Genomic DNA, 23,120 nt, shown 5'->3' on the forward strand with positions numbered 1-23,120 from the left:
AAAACGATTAAACATTTCAAAGATTCCTTTTCAGGCACACATGTCCACCGTAGGATGAACCTAAATAGGTTTGAATGGGGTTTCTAGGTGTAAGTATGTAGGACTAGTAGTGGGTGAAACGTTACAATGGTAATATGTTGTAAAACAATGAGTAATGGTAATATTTAGTGGTTTTCACTTTTACAAAAAAAAAATATAATAATATAATATAATATAATAATTCTTCTTAACCGTGCACTTGCACGACAGCAAACCTATTCATGGGGAACATTCACCAAAAGCAGCTGATCTACAAGCTCACAAGCTGTCATGATGTTGTGCAGCCTATATATTTTGGTTATTTGATTTTATATAGTGCTTAAATTAGTCCTTTAATGCAGACCGATACAAATAAGGCAACATAAACCCATAATAATTGAATAAATCTGGAAAACATCATTGGTTTGTGATCAGTTTGACTGCTTAATGAACAGTAAAGACATCAGGATTAGGTTAAACCAGGCTGTTAGCCTGGTCCGGAGCAGGCTAAATCCAATGTAGCATCACTTTCATGAAACCGAATCAAGCCTCAACATATCCAGGTTAACTGGTTAAGTTAATCTGGCAAGATCAACCAGCTTTCATTAAACCGGTTAAGCACTGATCCAGGATATATTAAGCCAGGATATGTGTTAAAGCCCGGCTTAATCTCTAATCCAAGTTTCGTGAAATAGGCCCCCTGGGCTGTCAAGTCTATGTCAAGCCAGAAAGTAGTTTTTTGCCACTCAGGTTCAGTTCAGAACCAATTCTTCCAAGTCCATTTCGAGCCAAAGCTCCAAAATTGGAACTTAATTAAGAGTGGGCAAAACCTAGCTCTGGCCCATAGCCCTAATGCTGGGCAGAATCATAGAAGCATTAGGGCTAGTTAACCCTAATAGCTTTTTCATATTTTGTAATACAATAAATCATTGTCTTCGTGTAAGTAATCAACTGGTGGTCAACCTCAAACAAATTACAACAGAAACTCTTTTAAGTAGCATGTGACACATTGCAAGCATTTGTTTTGCACGAAAAACAATCCTTGGCCCAAATGTGATACATTTCACCAAGCAATAGCCTACTTTAAAGACAACACACACATATATCTCTCAGAGAAAACCAGATAGTTTTACTTTATTTCTACATTTCTTTTTACATTAAAATGAGACATACCATATCTTAGTACCTCATAAACATTTAAGAACCACAAACAAAACATTCAACTTAACAAATTATGCAGAAATATGATTCAACAGCAGATATGACCATGAGAACAATGCTATGTTTACATGAAATCAAGAGCACAGCACAATTAAGGCAGTTATATTCTTATTTGACTATGTCATATTATGTTTTACCTCCTACAAAGCCTGAGTGTTGTTTAGTTCAGTATGAGCTGTATGGTTTGTTAATGATCCTGTTTTATTTTGTAACTGAGTTTTCTTTTGTGCTTTGTTTTCTGTCCACAGGACTCATCATTTTCTCTGTGCATTCATTGTCTCTGTAAAGACACATTTAACCCCTTACATTCGGCTACATCCATATAGGTATATGGCTGATTAAAGCCCTCAGCTCTATTATGATTGTAGTTCTATGTGTGTTTGTGCGTGCATGTGTGTGTTTGCATGAGGTCAGTCAGTATACAACATGTCTATGACAAATTTGTGCAATTGTGCATGTTGTGTGGAAGAGCTTATCGTGGTAGCGTCTTTGAACTACGAGGCCCCTCCAGCCTCTCTGATACCAGCTCCAGTCCTGGTTAGCCCCGCAACCCCAGCCACAGGATTCTGGAGTGCAGGCAGGTGGGAGAGCCGAAACTGCCCTCACCCCTCCTCAGTTGGGGGAGATGGTGCGTCTGCGCAGGCAGCTACATGTGAGGCACTTAAGGATGCTCATGGTGATGTGCATGAGAGGACCAAAGTTGAAGAGCAGGTTATAGAACGTGTTGACCGACAGGCCGCCAGTCTCGTCAGCGTACTTTAAGGCCACGATGGGAGTGTACAGGCTGTTGGTCAGGTTTCTAAAGCGAGGGCTACTTGATTCAATGACCTTCTTAGTGCACTAGAGGAATAACAAGCACAAAAAACAAAAACAAAACATGAATTTTAATTAGATTTGTGCTAGGTCTGCTAATTACATATGCATACTGATTGGGCAGACTTTAGCACAATTTATATGTTGTTGTAGGACCAAGTGCGAGTTCAGAATGTGTTCACTCACCTTGGCTACGTCCTCTGGTGTTTGACCCATGGCTTCAAAAATATCTATGGAGGACGGCAGGTAAACATCTTTAAAATAGCGAACTGTATCAGCGTCTGCGCCTGGATACTCCATCTTAGCCACGTCTTCCATCATCTTGGTCTCAAACTCAGTGTGCACTGGACCAGGTTCAATCATAGACAACCTATAGGGAAAGTGAGAGTATTATTGCCTACTTTATGTCTACAAGGAACTAGCCTGGTAAGCCATGCCGGTCGCGTGTATTCCAAGCGCTGGGTAGGCGTTTTGCAGAAACCATAAAGTGGAAGATCCAATCAGTGTCTGCACTCAGGGCCCTATGGTTGACAGACGCTGATTGGTTTAGCTGCAAAACGCCCACCCATCGCTTGCACCAGTCTGCAGAAGACACATGATGATGTGAATTCACGTGACCGGCATGGTTTACCAGGCTAGCGAGGAACCACATGATTGGCTAAAAGGGCGAGAGAATTGTGTGATGGACGATGTACAATGTACCGAATATTAAACTTCATCAGTTGTACGGCCATGCTTTCACAAAATCCCTCCATGGCAAACTTAGAGGCAGTGTAGACATCATTGAATACGACACCTATACCCAGAACACAGAGAGAAACATGGATGTCACAGCCCTATCTAATCAAACAGAGTATTCAGCCATTAACTGGACTACATCTTCAACTACTCACATTACATTATTAACAAGAAAAACTATCTGCCATTGGCAGTTACTGTTAGCATTACTAGTTGAAATTCCATACAAATGTGACAGAGGAAATGTAAGGGACAATACTAGCCTTTTTTTAAATATGGGTTTAAATGGTTTTATGTTTCTGTTAGGCTATAGAGGCCTATATGATTATTATTTAGGTCTGAGGCCTCTCAAGAACACCTAATCACACAAACCTTTGCACATTTCGAAATGCTGTTCTGATGTTGGTGGTGTTCTCACTTTGATTTCGTCATTTAAATCCATTCCAAGTTCCAACATAATCCATAATAAATCACATATGTATGTACACACACGTGGCTGAGGGGGATTAAGTTATGGCACAATGGAACGATATTACAAAATAACAGAGAACAGCAACTTCAGAATAACATTTTGATTCAATGTGGCTGACTAAAATAATCTTTTTGGGAATTATTGACAAGCAACGAGAAATTAAAATCTAATACGGCCCTGTATTAGCTAAGTCTAATCTGTTATTGTGTGGTACTGCAGGCCTCACAACCATCATAGTTAGTAGTGTCCTCCACCACCAGTGCTTTAGTTTTAGTTTAGTTTAGTTTATTTGATCATCCTTCAGTTTCAAATACAATATTTAAAGACAATGAATGTAAGCCGTTATGAAAACAGAACAAAACCGAAAACATGAAGATGATCAAAAGGAGTAGGCAGAAGCTAAAAGCTTATAAATGCCTATCCTACTTACAGAACATGAAACGTAATACTCATTACATTAACGAGCTGTACTCTATTGTCTCATTCCTGTTCCCATTTCAAACCTTGAAGGCCCATGACGCTGCTCATGACCACGATATGTCCTGAACGCTTCTTCTTCATGTCCGGCATAACCTCCTTGATCATGCGCACCACACCAAAGAAGTTTGTCTCAAACACCCTCTTCATCTCTTCTATGCTGATGCTCTCCACAGGCCCCAGCAAGCCAACTCCAGCATTGTTGACTGACAACACGCACGCACGCACACACGCACACACGCACAACACACACACACACACACACACACACACACACACACACACACACACACACGATATGTGAAACCTATTGTTGTTGCATTACTGCAATAAGTCTCTTTGCTCATGAATGGTAAAGCTAATCATACAATGTCAGAGTTCATTTGGATTTCTGAGATTATGTAAAAGATTTTCAAATGGCATTAGATGGCTCTGCCGCCTGCCACCAGGTGTCAGTATATGACCAACGCCAACAGAGAGTTGTGACGTAACCAAAGCTCCAGTCTGTGGCAAACAACTCTTGTGTAATTCCATACTAGAGGCGAAAGAGAGTTAGGATGGAGTGGGGGGCGGTATAGGTACCAGGACATCTATGAATAGAGGTTAGGGTTGAAACAATGGTCATCTCTTCATTGGATATCATGGTGAGGTAATATACTGAAAATGGACTCTCTCTTTCCACCTCTTATTCTCACTTAAATCTTTATCACATGCAGAGTGCAGACTGAGCTGCTTTTGAAATACCACAACCAGACACAACAGAAAGGCCATAGTCATTCAAAGCCAGACAATAGGCAAACTAAGCAAGTTTAGTTCTGCAATGTTCCACTCACAATGTAAATCTGTGGGTAGAATGTCAACCAAATTTGAGAAAAATACAAGCTGAAACAATGGCCATCCGTTCATTTGGTACAGTGAAAGCTGCCTTTTGTTGCCCCCTAAATCCCTGTCACAAGGAAATACTGTACATGCAAACATGCTTTTATACCCCCCATATATGCACACGCACACAGAGCATACACATTGTACATTTATGTACACAGAAGGCAGGTCAATTAAATTGACATGCTAATTAAATTAATCGCTGACTTCACTGTGTTTCTGTCCTTCCTACTTGGGGACCACGCAAGTCGGGACAATCCAAGTCAGGAATGATGCAAGTTGGGAATGCTCATTTCTGTGTCTGTATGTCCATTTTAAGCTCATATATGGGGTTCCGTGTAAGGCATGCCCAAATATGGACAGCAAGCAAAACATATTTTCAAGGTAGGATAGGATACACCAGCAGCAGAATCGCATTGGACCAGTATTATTCATTAACCTTCCTGTAACTCACAGACCCTTATGGGCTAATTTGGTTTTCTGAGAATAGCCGGTCTATCAAACTCAACAACTTGTGTTGCAACACCTTGTGAGCTTATAGGTCAGGTATTTTCGACAAATCTTTTCCCCTAATAGGGACACTAGGGTTCATGTGGTTTGATTGATTGAATACTACTATTCAATCAATTCACAGCAGTTCGTAGAGGTTTGAAACGTAAAAACGATACATACAACAACATAGCATGCGAGCACATCTGTGCAATTGATAAAAAATGATAAGAAATTAATAGAGTAGCCAACCAAGTACAGTATGATGCTTCACTTTGTACTGTACTTGGTTGGATACTCTTATTTTCTTATCCATTTTATCAGTTGCACAGATGAGCTCATGCTATGTTGTCCTATGCTATGTTGTCACATGTCTGCTGCTGTTTTGTACTGTTTTTACGTTTCAAACCTCTACGAACCCTGCTCTAAACCAAATTGCCTTCCGGGACATTAATAAAGAACTTGAACTTGAACTTATTAACAGTACAGATACAGTTACACAATAATGCTAAAACGATAACAAAAAGCCCTGCGGGCTTGTTTTCATTGTGGTCCTATGTATTAAATTCATCAAGACATACAATACTGTACAATAAATTATCAATACTAGGAGCAAACAGTGGGTGGTCATTTTGGCAAGCTAGAAAGACTTGTCTAGGTCCAGTTGCAAATTGCAGGTGCTCTTTTATGGTGGTTTTGAAGGAGGGTAGGGAGTTGAAGGAGGGTAGGGAGTTGAAGGAGGGTAGGGATTTGAAGGAGGGTAGGGAGTTGAAGGAGGGTAGGGAGTTGAAGGAGGGTAGGGAGTTGGAGGAGGGTAGGGAGTTGGAGGAGGGTAGGGAGTTGAAGGAGGGTAGGGAGTTGAAGGAGGGTATGGAGTTGAAGGAGGGTAGGGAGTTGAAGGAGGGTAGGGAGTTGAAGGAGGGTAGGGAGTTGAAGGAGGGTAGGGAGTTGAAGGAGGGTAGGGAGTTGGAGGAGGGTAGGGAGTTGAAGGAGGGTAGGGATTTGAAGGAGGGTAGGGAGTTGAAGGAGGGTAGGGAGTTGAAGGAGGGTATGGAGTTGAAGGAGGGTAGGGAGTTGAAGGGGGGTATAGGGAGTTGAAGGAGGGTAGGGAGTTGAAGGAGGGTATGGAGTTGAAGGAGGGTAGGGAGTTGAAGGAGGGTAGGGAGTTGAAGGAGGGTAGGGAGTTGAAGGAGGGTATGGAGTTGAAGGAGGGTAGGGAGTTGAAGGAGGGTAGGGAGTTGAAGGAGGGTAGGGAGTTGAAGGAGGGTATGGAGTTGAAGGAGGGTAGGGAGTTGAAGGAGGGTAGAGAGTTGAAGGGGGGTATAGGGAGTTGAAGGAGGGTAGGGAGTTGAAGGAGGGTAGGGAGTTGAAGGAGGGTAGGGAGTTGAAGGAGGGTAGGGAGTTGAAGGAGGGTATGGAGTTGAAGGAGGGTAGGGAGTTGAAGGAGGGTAGGGAGTTGAAGGAGGGTAGGGAGTTGAAGGAGGGTAGGGAGTTGAAGGAGGGTAGAGAGTTGAAGGGGGGTATAGGGAGTTGAAGGAGGGTAGAGAGTTGAAGGAGGGTATGGAGTTGAAGGAGGGTAGGGAGTTGAAGGAGGGTAGGGAGTTGAAGGGGGGTATAGGGAGTTGAAGGGGGGTATAGGGAGTTGAAGGAGGGTAGGGAGTTGAAGGAGGGTAGGGAGTTGAAGGAGGGTAGGGAGTTGAAGGAGGGTAGGGAGTTGAAGGAGGGTAGGGAGTTGAAGGAGGGTAGGGAGTTGAAGGAGGGTAGGGAGTTGAAGGAGGGTAGGGAGTTGAAGGAGGGTAGGGAGTTGAAGGAGGGTATGGAGTTGAAGGAGGGTAGGGAGTTGAAGGAGGGTATGGAGTTGAAGGAGGGTAGGGAGTTGAAGGAGGGTAGAGAGTTGAAGGGGGGTATAGGGAGTTGAAGGAGGGTAGAGAGTTGAAGGAGGGTATGGAGTTGAAGGAGGGTAGGGAGTTGAAGGAGGGTAGGGAGTTGAAGGGGGGTATAGGGAGTTGAAGGGGGGTATAGGGAGTTGAAGGAGGGTAGGGAGTTGAAGGGGGGTAGGGAGTTGAAGGAGGGTAGGGAGTTGAAGGAGGGTAGGGAGTTGAAGGAGGGTATGGAGTTGAAGGAGGGTAGGGAGTTGAAGGAGGGTATAGGGAGTTGGAGGAGGGTAGGGAGTTGAAGGAGGGTATGGAGTTGAAGGAGGGTAGGGAGTTGGAGGAGGGTAGGGAGTTGGAGGAGGGTAGGGAGTTGAAGGAGGGTATGGAGTTGAAGGAGGGTATGGAGTTGAAGGAGGGTAGGGAGTTGAAGGAGGGTAGGGAGTTGAAGGAGGGTATAGGGAGTTGAAGGAGGGTATGGAGTTGAAGGAGGGTAGGGAGTTGAAGGAGGGTATAGGGAGTTGAAGGAGGGTAGGGAGTTGAAGGAGGGTATGGAGTTGAAGGAGGGTAGGGAGTTGAAGGAGGGTATAGGGAGTTGAAGGAGGGTATAGGGAGTTGAAGGAGGGTAGGGAGTTGAAGGAGGGTATGGAGTTGAAGGAGGGTAGGGAGTTGAAGGAGGGTATGGAGTTGAAGGAGGGTAGGGAGTTGAAGGAGGGTATGGAGTTGAAGGAGGGTAGGGAGTTGAAGGAGGGTAGGGAGTTGAAGGAGGGTAGGGAGTTGAAGGAGGGTATAGGGAGTTGAAGGAGGGTATAGGGAGTTGAAGGAGGGTAGGGAGTTGAAGGAGGGTAGGGAGTTGAAGGAGGGTATGGAGTTGAAGGAGGGTAGGGAGTTGAAGGAGGGTATGGAGTTGAAGGAGGGTAGGGAGTTGAAGGAGGGTAGGGAGTTGAAGGAGGGTAGGGAGTTGAAGGAGGGTATGGAGTTGAAGGAGGGTAGGGAGTTGAAGGAGGGTAGGGAGTTGAAGGAGGGTAGGGAGTTGAAGGAGGGTAGGGAGTTGAAGGAGGGTAGGGAGTTGAAGGAGGGTATGGAGTTGAAGGAGGGTATGGAGTTGAAGGAGGGTATGGAGTTGAAGGAGGGTAGGGAGTTGAAGGAGGGTAGGGAGTTGAAGGAGGGTATAGGGAGTTGAAGCAGGGTAGGGAGTTGAAGGAGGGTAGAGAGTTGAAGGAGGGTAGGGAGTTGAGGGAGGGTATGGAGTTGAAGGAGGGTAGGGAGTTGAAGGAGGGTATGGAGTTGAAGGAGGGTAGGGAGTTGAAGGAGGGTATGGAGTTGAAGGAGGGTAGGGAGTTGAAGGAGGGTATGGAGTTGAAGGAGGGTATGGAGTTGAAGGAGGGTATGGAGTTGAAGGAGGGTAGGGAGTTGAAGGAGGGTAGGGAGTTGAAGGAGGGTATGGAGTTGAAGCAGGGTAGGGAGTTGAAGGAGGGTAGAGAGTTGAAGGAGGGTAGGGAGTTGAGGGAGGGTATGGAGTTGAAGGAGGGTAGGGAGTTGAAGGAGGGTATGGAGTTGAGGGAGGGTAGGGAGTTGAAGGAGGGTATGGAGTTGGAGGAGGGTATGGAGTTGAAGGAGGGTATAGGGAGTTGGAGGAGGGTATGGAGTTGAAGGAGGGTATAGGGAGTTGGAGGAGGGTAGAGAGTTGAAGGAGGGTAGGGAGTTGAAGGAGGGTAGGGAGTTGGAGGAGGGTATGGAGTTGAAGGAGGGTATAGGGAGTTGGAGGAGGGTAGAGAGTTGAAGGAGGGTAGGGAGTTGAAGGAGGGTAGGGAGTTGATGGAGGGTAGGGAGTTGAAGGAGGGTAGGGAGTTGAAGGAGGGTAGGGAGTTGAAGGAGGGTATGGAGTTGAAGGAGGGTATGGAGTTGAAGGAGGGTAGGGAGTTGAAGGAGGGTAGGGAGTTGAAGGAGGGTAGGGAGTTGAAGGAGGGTATGGAGTTGAAGGAGGGTAGGGAGTTGAAGGAGGGTAGGGAGTTGAAGGAGGGTATGGAGTTGAAGGAGGGTATGGAGTTGAAGGAGGGTAGGGAGTTGAAGGAGGGTATAGGGAGTTGAAGGAGGGTATAGGGAGTTGAAGGAGGGTAGGGAGTTGCACTTGTTGATGGCGTTCCACATTTTGGTGGCATAATTAGTAGAATGAATTCATCCCCTTGTTTTTGCCGAATCTTAGTTTGTTTTGTCTGTAGTTTTTGTACAGTGAGGTGCATGCCTAGAGTACAGTGCTAGAGTACAGTGAGGTGCATGCCTAGAGTACCGTGCTAGAGTACAGTGAGGTGCATGCCTAGAGTACCGTGCTAGAGTACAGTGAGGTGCATGCCTAGAGTACCATGCTAGAGTACAGTGAGGTGCATGCCTAGAGTACCATGCTAGAGTACAGTGAGGTGCATGCCTAGAGTACCATGCTAGAGTACAGTGAGGTGCATGCCTAGAGTACCGTGCTAGAGTACAGTGAGGTGCATGCCTAGAGTACAGTGCTAGAGTACAGTGAGGTGCATGCCTAGAGTACAGTGAGGTGCATGTCTAGAGTACCGTGCTAGAGTACAGTGAGGTGCATGCCTAGAGTACAGTGCTAGAGTACAGTGAGGTGCATGTCTAGAGTACCGTGCTAGAGTACAGTGAGGTGCATGCCTAGAGTACAGTGCTAGAGTACAGTGAGGTGCATGCCTAGAGTACCATGCTAGAGTACAGTGAGGTGCATGCCTAGAGTACCGTGCTAGAGTACAGTGAGGTGCATGCCTAGAGTACCATGCTAGAGTACAGTGAGGTGCATGCCTAGAGTACCATGCTAGAGTACAGTGAGGTGCATGCCTAGAGTACCATGCTAGAGTACAGTGAGGTGCATGCCTAGAGTACCATGCTAGAGTACAGTGAGGTGCATGCCTAGAGTACCATGCTAGAGTACAGTGAGGTGCATGCCTAGAGTACCATGCTAGAGTACAGTGAGGTGCATGCCTAGAGTACCATGCTAGAGTACAGTGAGGTGCATGCCTAGAGTACCATGCTAGAGTACAGTGAGGTGCATGCCTAGAGTACCATGCTAGAGTACAGTGAGGTGCATGCCTAGAGTACCGTGCTAGAGTACAGTGAGGTGCATGCCTAGAGTACCATGCTAGAGTACAGTGAGGTGCATGCCTAGAGTACCATGCTAGAGTACAGTGAGGTGCATGCCTAGAGTACCATGCTAGAGTACAGTGAGGTGCATGCCTAGAGTACCATGCTAGAGTACAGTGAGGTGCATGCCTAGAGTACCATGCTAGAGTACAGTGAGGTGCATGCCTAGAGTACAGTGCTAGAGTACAGTGAGGTGCATGCCTAGAGTACCATGCTAGAGTACAGTGAGGTGCATGCCTAGAGTACCATGCTAGAGTACAGTGAGGTGCATGCCTAGAGTACCATGCTAGAGTACAGTGAGGTGCATGCCTAGAGTACAGTGCTAGAGTACAGTGAGGTGCATGCCTAGAGTACCATGCTAGAGTACAGTGAGGTGCATGCCTAGAGTACCGTGCTAGAGTACAGTGAGGTGCATGCCTAGAGTACCGTGCTAGAGTACAGTGAGGTGCATGTCTAGAGTACAGTGCTAGAGTACAGTGAGGTGCATGCCTAGAGTACAGTGCTAGAGTACAGTGAGGTGCATGGCTAGAGTACCATGCTAGAGTACAGTGAGGTGCATGCCTAGAGTACCATGCTAGAGTACAGTGAGGTGCATGCCTAGAGTACCATGCTAGAGTACAGTGAGGTGCATGCCTAGAGTACCATGCTAGAGTACAGTGAGGTGCATGCCTAGAGTACCATGCTAGAGTACAGTGAGGTGCATGTCTAGAGTACCGTGCTAGAGTACAGTGAGGTGCATGGCTAGAGTACCATGCTAGAGTACAGTGAGGTGCATGCCTAGAGTACCATGCTAGAGTACAGTGAGGTGCATGCCTAGAGTACCATGCTAGAGTACAGTGAGGTGCATGCCTAGAGTACCATGCTAGAGTACAGTGAGGTGCATGCCTAGAGTACCGTGCTAGAGTACAGTGAGGTGCATGCCTAGAGTACAGTGCTAGAGTACAGTGAGGTGCATGCCTAGAGTACAGTGAGGTGCATGCCTAGAGTACAGTGAGGTGCATGCCTAGAGTACCATGCTAGAGTACAGTGAGGTGCATGCCTAGAGTACAGTGCTAGAGTACAGTGAGGTGCATGCCTAGAGTACCATGCTAGAGTACAGTGAGGTGCATGCCTAGAGTACCGTGCTAGAGTACAGTGAGGTGCATGCCTAGAGTACAGTGCTAGAGTACAGTGAGGTGCATGCCTAGAGTACCATGCTAGAGTACAGTGAGGTGCATGCCTAGAGTACAGTGAGGTGCATGCCTAGAGTACAGTGAGGTGCATGTCTAGAGTACCATGCTAGAGTACAGTGAGGTGCATGCCTAGAGTACCGTGCTAGAGTACAGTGAGGTGCATGCCTAGAGTACCGTGCTAGAGTACAGTGAGGTGCATGCCTAGAGTACCATGCTAGAGTACAGTGAGGTGCATGGCTAGAGTACCATGCTAGAGTACAGTGAGGTGCATGCCTAGAGTACCATGCTAGAGTACAGTGAGGTGCATGCCTAGAGTACAGTGCTAGAGTACAGTGAGGTGCATGTCTAGAGTACCATGCTAGAGTACAGTGAGGTGCATGTCTAGAGTACCATGCTAGAGTACAGTGAGGTGCATGTCTAGAGTACCATGCTAGAGTACAGTGAGGTGCATGCCTAGAGTACCATGCTAGAGTACAGTGAGGTGCATGCCTAGAGTACAGTGCTAGAGTACAGTGAGGTGCATGCCTAGAGTACCATGCTAGAGTACAGTGAGGTGCATGCCTAGAGTACAGTGCTAGAGTACAGTGAGGTGCATGCCTAGAGTACCGTGCTAGAGTACAGTGAGGTGCATGCCTAGAGTACAGTGAGGTGCATGCCTAGAGTACAGTGCTAGAGTACAGTGAGGTGCATGCCTAGAGTACAGTAAGGTGCATGCCTAGAGTACAGTGCTAGAGTACAGTGAGGTGCATGCCTAGAGTACCATGCTAGAGTACAGTGAGGTGCATGCCTAGAGTACCATGCTAGAGTACAGTGAGGTGCATGCCTAGAGTACCATGCTAGAGTACAGTGAGGTGCATGTCTAGAGTACCATGCTAGAGTACAGTGAGGTGCATGCCTAGAGTACCATGCTAGAGTACAGTGAGGTGCATGTCTAGAGTACCATGCTAGAGTACAGTGAGGTGCATGCCTAGAGTACAGTGCTAGAGTACAGTGAGGTGCATGCCTAGAGTACCATGCTAGAGTACAGTGAGGTGCATGCCTAGAGTACCGTGCTAGAGTACAGTGAGGTGCATGCCTAGAGTACAGTGAGGTGCATGCCTAGAGTACAGTGAGGTGCATGCCTAGAGTACCGTGCTAGAGTACAGTGAGGTGCATGCCTAGAGTACAGTGAGGTGCATGCCTAGAGTACAGTGAGGTGCATGCCTAGAGTACCATGCTAGAGTACAGTGAGGTGCATGCCTAGAGTACCATGCTAGAGTACAGTGAGGTGCATGTCTAGAGTACCATGCTAGAGTACAGTGAGGTGCATGCCTAGAGTACCGTGCTAGAGTACAGTGAGGTGCATGCCTAGAGTACCATGCTAGAGTACAGTGAGGTGCATGCCTAGAGTACCATGCTAGAGTACAGTGAGGTGCATGCCTAGAGTACCGTGCTAGAGTACAGTGAGGTGCATGCCTAGAGTACAGTGCTAGAGTACAGTGAGGTGCATGCCTAGAGTACAGTGAGGTGCATGCCTAGAGTACAGTGAGGTGCATGCCTAGAGTACAGTGCTAGAGTACAGTGAGGTGCATGCCTAGAGTACAGTGCTAGAGTACAGTGAGGTGCATGCCTAGAGTACCATGCTAGAGTACAGTGAGGTGCATGCCTAGAGTACAGTGCTAGAGTACAGTGAGGTGCATGCCTAGAGTACCATGCTATAGTACAGTGAGGTGCATGTCTAGAGTACAGTGAGGTGCATGCCTAGAGTACAGTGAGGTGCATGCCTAGAGTACAGTGAGGTGCATGCCTAGAGTACCATGCTAGAGTACAGTGAGGTGCATGTCTAGAGTACCGTGCTAGAGTACAGTGAGGTGCATGCCTAGAGTACCATGCTAGAGTACAGTGAGGTGCATGCCTAGAGTACAGTGAGGTGCATGCCTAGAGTACAGTGAGGTGCATGCCTAGAGTACAGTGAGGTGCATGCCTAGAGTACCATGCTAGAGTACAGTGAGGTGCATGTCTAGAGTACCATGCTAGAGTACAGTGAGGTGCATGTCTAGAGTACCATGCTAGAGTACAGTGAGGTGCATGTCTAGAGTACCGTGCTAGAGTACAGTGAGGTGCATGCCTAGAGTACAGTGAGGTGCATGCCTAGAGTACAGTGAGGTGCATGCCTAGAGTACCATGCTAGAGTACAGTGAGGTGCATGTCTAGAGTACCATGCTAGAGTACAGTGAGGTGCATGTCTAGAGTACCATGCTAGAGTACAGTGAGGTGCATGCCTAGAGTACAGTGAGGTGCATGTCTAGAGTACCGTGCTAGAGTACAGTAAGGTGCATGTCTAGAGTACCATGCTAGAGTACAGTGAGGTGCATGTCTAGAGTACCGTGCTAGAGTACAGTAAGGTGCATGTCTAGAGTACCATGCTAGAGTACAGTGAGGTGCATGTCTAGAGTACCATGCTAGAGTACAGTAAGGTGCATGCCTAGAGTACTGTGCTAGAGTACAGTGAGGTGCATGCCTAGAGTACAGTGAGGTGCATGCCTAGAGTACTGTGCTAGAGTACAGTGAGGTGCATGTCTAGAGTACAGTGCTAGAGTACAGTGAGGTGCATGCCTAGAGTACAGTGCTAGAGTACAGTGAGGTGCATGCCTAGAGTACCATGCTAGAGTACAGTGAGGTGCATGCCTAGAGTACAGTGCTAGAGTACAGTGAGGTGCATGTCTAGAGTACCATGCTAGAGTACAGTGAGGTGCATGTCTAGAGTACCGTGCTAGAGTACAGTGAGGTGCATGCCTAGAGTACCATGCTAGAGTACAGTGAGGTGCATGTCTAGAGTACCATGCTAGAGTACAGTGAGGTGCATGTCTAGAGTACCATGCTAGAGTACAGTGAGGTGCATGTCTAGAGTACCATGCTAGAGTACAGTGAGGTGCATTCCTAGAGTACCGTGCTAGAGTACAGTGAGGTGCATGTCTAGAGTACCATGCTAGAGTACAGTGAGGTGCATGTCTAGAGTACCATGCTAGAGTACAGTGAGGTGCATGTCTAGAGTACCATGCTAGAGTACAGTGAGGTGCATGTCTAGAGTACCATGCTAGAGTACAGTGAGGTGCATGTCTAGAGTACCATGCTAGAGTACAGTGAGGTGCATGTCTAGAGTACCATGCTAGAGTACAGTGAGGTGCATGCCTAGAGTACCATGCTAGAGTACAGTGAGGTGCATGTCTAGAGTACCGTGCTAGAGTACAGTGAGGTGCATGTCTAGAGTACCATGCTAGAGTACAGTGAGGTGCATGCCTAGAGTACAGTGAGGTGCATGCCTAGAGTACAGTGAGGTGCATGCCTAGAGTACCATGCTAGAGTACAGTGAGGTGCATGCCTAGAGTACCATGCTAGAGTACAGTGAGGTGCATGTCTAGAGTACCGTGCTAGAGTACAGTGAGGTGCATGTCTAGAGTACCGTGCTAGAGTACAGTGAGGTGCATGCCTAGAGTACAGTGAGGTGCATGCCTAGAGTACAGTGAGGTGCATGCCTAGAGTACCATGCTAGAGTACAGTGAGGTGCATGCCTAGAGTACAGTGAGGTGCATGCCTAGAGTACAGTGAGGTGCATGTCTAGAGTACCATGCTAGAGTACAGTGAGGTGCATGTCTAGAGTACCGTGCTAGAGTACAGTGAGGTGCATGTCTAGAGTACCATGCTAGAGTACAGTGAGGTGCATGTCTAGAGTACAGTGAGGTGCATGTCTAGAGTACCATGCTAGAGTACAGTGAGGTGCATGCCTAGAGTACAGTGAGGTGCATGTCTAGAGTACCATGCTAGAGTACAGTGAGGTGCATGCCTAGAGTACCGTGCTAGAGTACAGTGAGGTGCATGTCTAGAGTACCATGCTAGAGTACAGTGAGGTGCATGTCTAGAGTACAGTGAGGTGCATGTCTAGAGTACCATGCTAGAGTACAGTGAGGTGCATGCCTAGAGTACAGTGAGGTGCATGTCTAGAGTACCATGCTAGAGTACAGTGAGGTGCATGTCTAGAGTACAGTGAGGTGCATGTCTAGAGTACCATGCTAGAGTACAGTGAGGTGCATGCCTAGAGTACAGTGAGGTGCATGTCTAGAGTACCATGCTAGAGTACAGTGAGGTGCATGCCTAGAGTACCGTGCTAGAGTACAGTGAGGTGCATGCCTAGAGTACCATGCTAGAGTACAGTGAGGTGCATGCCTAGAGTACCATGCTAGAGTACAGTGAGGTGCATGTCTAGAGTACCATGCTAGAGTACAGTGAGGTGCATGTCTAGAGTACCATGCTAGAGTACAGTGAGGTGCATGCCTAGAGTACCATGCTAGAGTACAGTGAGGTGCATGTCTAGAGTACCATGCTAGAGTACAGTGAGGTGCATGTCTAGAGTACCATGCTAGAGTACAGTGAGGTGCATGTCTAGAGTACCATGCTAGAGTACAGTGAGGTGCATGTCTAGAGTACAGTGAGGTGCATGTCTAGAGTACCATGCTAGAGTACAGTGAGGTGCATGTCTAGAGTACCATGCTAGAGTACAGTGAGGTGCATGTCTAGAGTACAGTGAGGTGCATGTCTAGAGTACAGTGAGGTGCATGCCTAGAGTACAGTGAGGTGCATGCCTAGAGTACCATGCTAGAGTACAGTGAGGTGCATGCCTAGAGTACCATGCTAGAGTACAGTGAGGTGCATGTCTAGAGTACCATGCTAGAGTACAGTGAGGTGCATGCCTAGAGTACCATGCTAGAGTACAGTGAGGTGCATGCCTAGAGTACAGTGCTAGAGTACAGTGAGGTGCATGCCTAGAGTACCATGCTAGAGTACAGTGAGGTGCATGCCTAGAGTACCATGCTAGAGTACAGTGAGGTGCATGCCTAGAGTACCATGCTAGAGTACAGTGAGGTGCATGCCTAGAGTACAGTGCTAGAGTACAGTGAGGTGCATGCCTAGAGTACAGTGCTAGAGTACAGTGAGGTGCATGCCTAGAGTACCATGCTAGAGTACAGTGAGGTGCATGCCTAGAGTACCATGCTAGAGTACAGTGAGGTGCATGTCTAGAGTACCATGCTAGAGTACAGTGAGGTGCATGTCTAGAGTACCATGCTAGAGTACAGTGAGGTGCATGCCTAGAGTACCGTGCTAGAGTACAGTGAGGTGCATGCCTAGAGTACCATGCTAGAGTACAGTGAGGTGCATGTCTAGAGTACCATGCTAGAGTACAGTGAGGTGCATGTCTAGAGTACCATGCTAGAGTACAGTGAGGTGCATGCCTAGAGTACCATGCTAGAGTACAGTGAGGTGCATGTCTAGAGTACCATGCTAGAGTACAGTGAGGTGCATGTCTAGAGTACAGTGAGGTGCATGTCTAGAGTACAGTGAGGTGCATGCCTAGAGTACAGTGAGGTGCATGCCTAGAGTACCATGCTAGAGTACAGTGAGGTGCATGTCTAGAGTACAGTGAGGTGCATGTCTAGAGTACAGTGAGGTGCATGCCTAGAGTACAGTGAGGTGCATGCCTAGAGTACCATGCTAGAGTACAGTGAGGTGCATGCCTAGAGTACCATGCTAGAGTACAGTGAGGTGCATGCCTAGAGTACCATGCTAGAGTACAGTGAGGTGCATGTCTAGAGTACCATGCTAGAGTACAGTGAGGTGCATGCCTAGAGTACCATGCTAGAGTACAGTGAGGTGCATGCCTAGAGTACAGTGCTAGAGTACAGTGAGGTGCATGCCTAGAGTACCATGCTAGAGTACAGTGAGGTGCATGCCTAGAGTACCATGCTAGAGTACAGTGAGGTGCATGCCTAGAGTACCATGCTAGAGTACAGTGAGGTGCATGCCTAGAGTACAGTGCTAGAGTACAGTGAGGTGCATGCCTAGAGTACAGTGCTAGAGTACAGTGAGGTGCATGCCTAGAGTACCATGCTAGAGTACAGTGAGGTGCATGCCTAGAGTACCATGCTAGAGTACAGTGAGGTGCATGTCTAGAGTACCATGCTAGAGTACAGTGAGGTGCATGTCTAGAGTACCATGCTAGAGTACAGTGAGGTGCATGCCTAGAGTACCGTGCTAGAGTACAGTGAGGTGCATGCCTAGAGTACCATGCTAGAGTACAGTGAGGTGCATGTCTAGAGTACCATGCTAGAGTACAGTGAGGTGCATGTCTAGAGTACCATGCTAGAGTACAGTGAGGTGCATGCCTAGAGTACCGTGCTAGAGTACAGTGAGGTGCATGTCTAGAGTACCATGCTAGAGTACAGTGAGGTGCATGTCTAGAGTACCATGCTAGAGTACAGTGAGGTGCATGCCTAGAGTACAGTGAGGTGCATGCCTAGAGTACAGTGAGGTGCATGTCTAGAGTACCGTGCTAGAGTACAGTGAGGTGCATGTCTAGAGTACCATGCTAGAGTACAGTGAGGTGCATGTCTAGAGTACCGTGCTAGAGTACAGTGAGGTGCATGTCTAGAGTACCATGCTAGAGTACAGTGAGGTGCATGCCTAGAGTACAGTGAGGTGCATGCCTAGAGTACAGTGAGGTGCATGCCTAGAGTACCGTGCTAGAGTACAGTGAGGTGCATGTCTAGAGTACCATGCTAGAGTACAGTGAGGTGCATGTCTAGAGTACCATGCTAGAGTACAGTGAGGTGCATGTCTAGAGTACCGTGCTAGAGTACAGTGAGGTGCATGTCTAGAGTACCATGCTAGAGTACAGTGAGGTGCATGCCTAGAGTACAGTGAGGTGCATGCCTAGAGTACCATGCTAGAGTACAGTGAGGTGCATGCCTAGAGTACCATGCTAGAGTACAGTGAGGTGCATGCCTAGAGTACCATGCTAGAGTACAGTGAGGTGCATGCATCAGTCAAAATGACATTTGGAGGAGTGCTCCAGGTAGAAACCAACGAAGAGATCCTGCCCACAGATCATTTTTTGGTTGACTTTCTTGATTACTTTTGTTTCTACCAGAAAGCTTATCTAAAATATAACGTAGATCTCTTCTTTCCATGTGATAACATTTTAACAGTTAATTTTTGACCCAAAAATAATGGATTCCAGTTGACGCAACGGCGCAATGATAGTTTATTTATCAACTAATTTAAGGGCAGACATCAGACGTGAGCTGTGGTTCACACTCACTAAGGATATCAATGTGACGGTCCTTCACACTATTGATGCACTGCTTCACTGACTCATCACTGCACACGTCCAGGGGAAACAGTGTCAGCGTCTTCTCATACGTGTCACCTGCTGCCTCCACTAGCTTGTCCTTCTTCTTCAGATCCCGCATGGTGGCGATTACTGGCAGAGAGAGAGAGACAGACAGACAGACAGACAGACAGACAGACATAATTAATTACACTTCCTAGAATTCTGAAGTCTGACAGAAAGAGAGAAATTACCACTCCTTCTGGGGGAACAGAAATAATTAGCAGTTTTGGCTATAAAATATGTCAATTCCTGTCACAAGAAAAGGAACAACCAGTAGTACACAGATATATGCCATGTTTTACTTACCACACCGTCTGCTTGTTTTATTTCATTTCATTGATATTATGTTTTATTTTGTACTATGTCATAATTGTAATTGTGCTTTGGCAAATGTAAAGCAAGAGAGAGAGAGAGAGAGAGAGAGAGAGAGAGAGAGAGAGAGAGAGAGAGAGAGAGTACACTGAAACACATTGACAAAACCAGCTCATTAGAGTGGAGGTTAGGGTTCATTTGCTGTTCAAGTCATACCAAAGACTGGAAATATGGTACTTGGCACTCAGTATCAAGGATTGGATTGGTAACATACATAGTATCTGGTCTGAACTGCCTCACATCACGATAAGGAACAGCTCCTGAGTCCTGACCAATGGGCCATATAGCACAGGAACTGTTGGCTCCCATAAAGTCTGCTTCCTTACAGTAAGACAATATGACGCCTGGTCTGGTGTGTAGTGTATATAGTAACTTTAACACATCTTAACCCCCCTGACTCACTGATGATTAAGGAAACAGGCAGATGAGTTGCACTGAATCTATCATGCATCAGCACTCTGTCACATGCACAAACGCACACGCATGCAAGCAAGCAGCACACACATCTCTAAATGTTTGTAGAACGAAGTGAACCTTGTACGCTTGGCAACATTAACCTACATACAGGGAAAAACATATTAACCACAGCTGCAAGTTTTTATCAGCAGGTTGTTGACAAGACGATACTATTCCTTCCACGTTAACTGTGGGGTTCATTGTCCACACCCTGTGCTAATGATTTGTCTTATCTAATGGAGGCCAAAGGTACAGGGTTATTACCATTACATGTTGGCCATCAGTGGTGTAAACAACTACACTATAAACTCCAGAGTGTTATGTTAACCCATTCTCACCTGAGATCAGATTCATACGATGTTTCCGCCGGACACACACTGGTCTGATGAACCCATTCTGACCCGAGATCAGATTCTAAAAATGTCAGTCGCTCTTCGATTTTTCAAAAATAGCAGACCTACAAGCTCGTATCGCGCCACTCGGTGGCGCGATATGAGCTTGTAGATCTGCTATTTTTAAATAGCTAAAGCATAACATGATGCCAACACCAAAATGGGTGCCCGGTCAGAATGGATTAACTCTGATAGTCTGTGTACGTAAGTGTAACCAAATGGACCTGTGAATCTCATTTTGTCTCTCTCAGACAGAGTTACAAATGAATAACAATGAGGATTTTATTTTTGTCGTTAATCAGACATAACCCTGTGTCCACCTGTTGTCCTTATGAGTTGAATCCATGTTCAACTGATTATTTTCATAACATAACAATCTAGAGACTGCTTTAAGAGAGATGACATGGTATGTGACACAACTTCTATCAACTTCAGTTCTATCTAGCTGGTGCAATCAAATGAACTATGTGCTGTGCATTAATAAGATCTTAATGATTAGAGAACAGGGTGTCCATGAAGCATCAAGGAGATTTATGTACTGGGAGAGACTTGAACAAGAGGTCCATTGTTCCCGTTCCTGCAGGAATTATTCTTGGGCAGCTTAAACATTCTTGAATGAACCACATTGCCTTGCATGTGTTGCATTTTGGGGGTTTCTCTGAAGTTGGCACACAATGACACTGCCTGCTAATTATTACTCTGGAGTCTGGACAATAGCACTATTTAATCAGTATTTTTCTTTTTAATTTCACCATGAAGTGGTTTCTCCATGAAGTGGTTGAGTAGACTAGGGCAGAGCTATACCATAGAGTTATAATATCCATACAGACTTCACTAGACTTTGCTGACGTTCTTCCTGGAAAACTGGTCAGAGTTCACCCAGTCTGTGCTATTCAACTCAAACCGCTGGGAGCAGTTAATCGCTTTTGTTGTTCATCTATTTCACGGTAATGAATCCCCAGACCCCAGTTGCCCCAAAGAAAGACAAAAATTAAACGTAACCCAAGACTGACATTAATGACGGGATGTCTGTGGCTTGGAAAAGACGCACAAACGAACAATGTCACACTTGACAGACCCAAATCCCGTTGAGCCCCGATGAAGACTTCAAACAGCCCTTGGTTTTAGAGTGAACCCTCTCTTGTACAGGTCTCAAACTCTGTGCCTCTTTCAACACTCGCTCCACTGAGGGAACTATAGGCGCATTAGACACGGCACTAAACCGGAGCAGCAGTCTACAATTCTGTGCAATAAAGGGCTCTTTGTACTTGAGAAGTCACTTGAAAGAGAACTTGCAGGCTCTTTTATGATCCCCGCCTGGCAAGCGGCATCCTGGCGGAGCCGTAGCCTATACCCTGGTCCTGCTGGAGTGGAAACTCAACTGCGCTTTCACGTTGAATCAAGAAAGACTGGATCTGCACAAAAGTGTAGATTCGATAACTATTTCTGTGTGCAATAGACAGACAAAACACATATTTGCGGTGAGCTGCCTACTTTTGTATTATAGACTTTTAAAACAAAATAGCTCGGATGAAGCACAAGCCACAGAATTAAAATGCTTTTACGATAACGAAATTAGCAAATAAACAATATAGGCTATATTTAGATTGAGTAGAAAATCATATTTACCATGGTAGCGCTTCTTTTCATCTTTGGCCAGCGTGACGGCGATTCGTAACCCGATGCCGGAGGAACAACCGGTGATCAGCACAACTTTTTGTTCACTGTTGTTCGCCATGATTCGTCTAGATTGGCCGTGGGGTTTAGGGCAGGCTGCTGGTCCTCGGCTCCGGATAGTTGCTGCTGACGGAGCCGCCGTGCCGGACTTTAAAACTGAAGCGGATCATGCAATCACAGCAGCGGCCATGTGAGCGTATAATTCAGTCACATGTCCGCTTTTGTAAAAGACGTGGCATTTCGTAAACACGGTCGCTAGCAGCAGACTTGCACCCTGATAAGTGCCGCCTGCCCTGAAAATTAAGTTAATTCCTTAGTGTGTGTGTGTGTGTGTGTGTGTGTGTGAGTGTGTGTGTGTGTGTGTGTGTGTGTGTGTGTGTGCGTGCGTGCGTGCGTGTGTGAGTTTGTGACTGTGTGCGCGCGCGTGCGCTCCAGTCCATGTGCCCCCGTGCGTGTGTGTGTGTGTGTGTGTGTGTGTGTGTGTGCGAGTGCGTGTGTTTAATTTGTTATTTATTTGTGTGCATGCGAAAATATTTGAATGGATATTGATTGATTGATTGATTACTTTATTAGCGGTGTGCAGGAAAAAACGCACAGGGAAGTAATTAAATGACCTGCAGTGCTTGGCTGGTATGCATCCATGGTTCTGTGCGCCGTCAGTGCTTGAAACTTGATTGTTTGATAGAAAGTCCAGACAATAAGAGGATTAAGATCCTTCCTTCTAAAGTCCTTCTGTTATGGCACAAGTGACAAGTATGAACCAAGCAAATCTGCACCATTAAAAGTCACTGTTTACTATAGGCTTAGGCTACAAGCTCGTCATGTCACTCTAGCAAATAAGTGATTGATCTGTGTCTAGGGTCCTACTTGCCCCACAACAAGGATACGGGCTGGAAGCGACAAATGTTTACGCCCCTTAATTTTGCTGGCGGCGTACGTCCTACGGTCTGCTAATATAAAAGAGGATTTTAAACCCAAGCAAGGCTACAACTAGGCTACTGCAACAACGGCCTAGAGTACTATTATTTAATAATACTAATTACAAAGGATAAGGGCCTATCTAGCTCTAAAGGTATGTAAAAGAGTCAGCTTCAGAAGTTCTCGACCAGAACTCCTGATTTTCTTCTTCACAATATTGTCAAACGTTTGATTTGAGACTCACGTAGTAGCCTAGTATCGTAGACCAATACACTGCATTCTACTGCCATCTGGTGACTTTTGGAGATCAGTACACTATTTCATTGTCAATAATTGTGCATTATTCTGTGTAGTTACACCATGAGATGTATCAATTTTTATATTATTTATATTTAGTTATAAATAATTGGGATTATCATTGTAGCCATAATCGTGCATAATGCATCCTAACCCTAACCTAAATATGATGACATTATTTTTGCAGTCTGATTATGAAATCGAGTATCCAAGGTTATGAACTAGAAAGAGCACAGAGCATACAGGTGGCCTACTGGGGCCAGGGCCCGCAAACTTTAGAAGGCAGTAATAGCTACTTGGAATATGATCTGAGAAAGCAAACGTACACATTTGTGTGAGAATCTGTACATATGTTTTGAAGAAAACACAAAATGGTGGAAAACGTAATCTGGCCAATTGGAATGGAATCTGAGAAATCTGACATACTGTATGTCTGGATTACAATTTTGACTACAGAGATCAACATTTGTAGAAATAAAAAGTTGTTTTGTAAAAATCTACCTC

General features: G+C 46.1%; 1 protein-coding gene across 2 annotated transcripts in view; it reads right to left on the bottom strand.

Moving 5' to 3' along the window:
- Nucleotides 1–1,127: 1,127 nt before the first annotated feature.
- The window catches only part of rdh8a (retinol dehydrogenase 8a), a 44,518-nt gene continuing 22,525 nt past the window's right edge, over nt 1,128–23,120 (bottom strand). Inside the window, exons 1-7 of one of the 2 annotated variants that reach the window (XM_083780274.1) lie at nt 22,016–22,088; nt 21,354–21,557; nt 18,433–18,594; nt 3,766–3,945; nt 2,755–2,848; nt 2,239–2,422; nt 1,128–2,079 (exon numbers count right to left, since the gene is read on the bottom strand). In XM_083780274.1, coding sequence (XP_083636400.1) covers nt 1,852–2,079; nt 2,239–2,422; nt 2,755–2,848; nt 3,766–3,945; nt 18,433–18,594; nt 21,354–21,557; nt 22,016–22,043 — 1,080 coding nt within the window. In that variant the 5' untranslated portion in view covers nt 22,044–22,088 and the 3' untranslated portion in view covers nt 1,128–1,851. Of the gene's footprint in view, nt 2,080–2,238; nt 2,423–2,754; nt 2,849–3,765; nt 3,946–18,432; nt 18,595–21,353; nt 21,558–22,015; nt 22,089–23,120 lie in introns of those variants that run through there. The other variant, XM_083780275.1, reaches the window with a different exon arrangement.

This window comes from Protomyctophum parallelum (genome assembly GCF_964188405.1).
Source record: "Protomyctophum parallelum genome assembly, chromosome: 13".
NCBI lineage: Eukaryota > Metazoa > Chordata > Actinopteri > Myctophiformes > Myctophidae > Protomyctophum > Protomyctophum parallelum.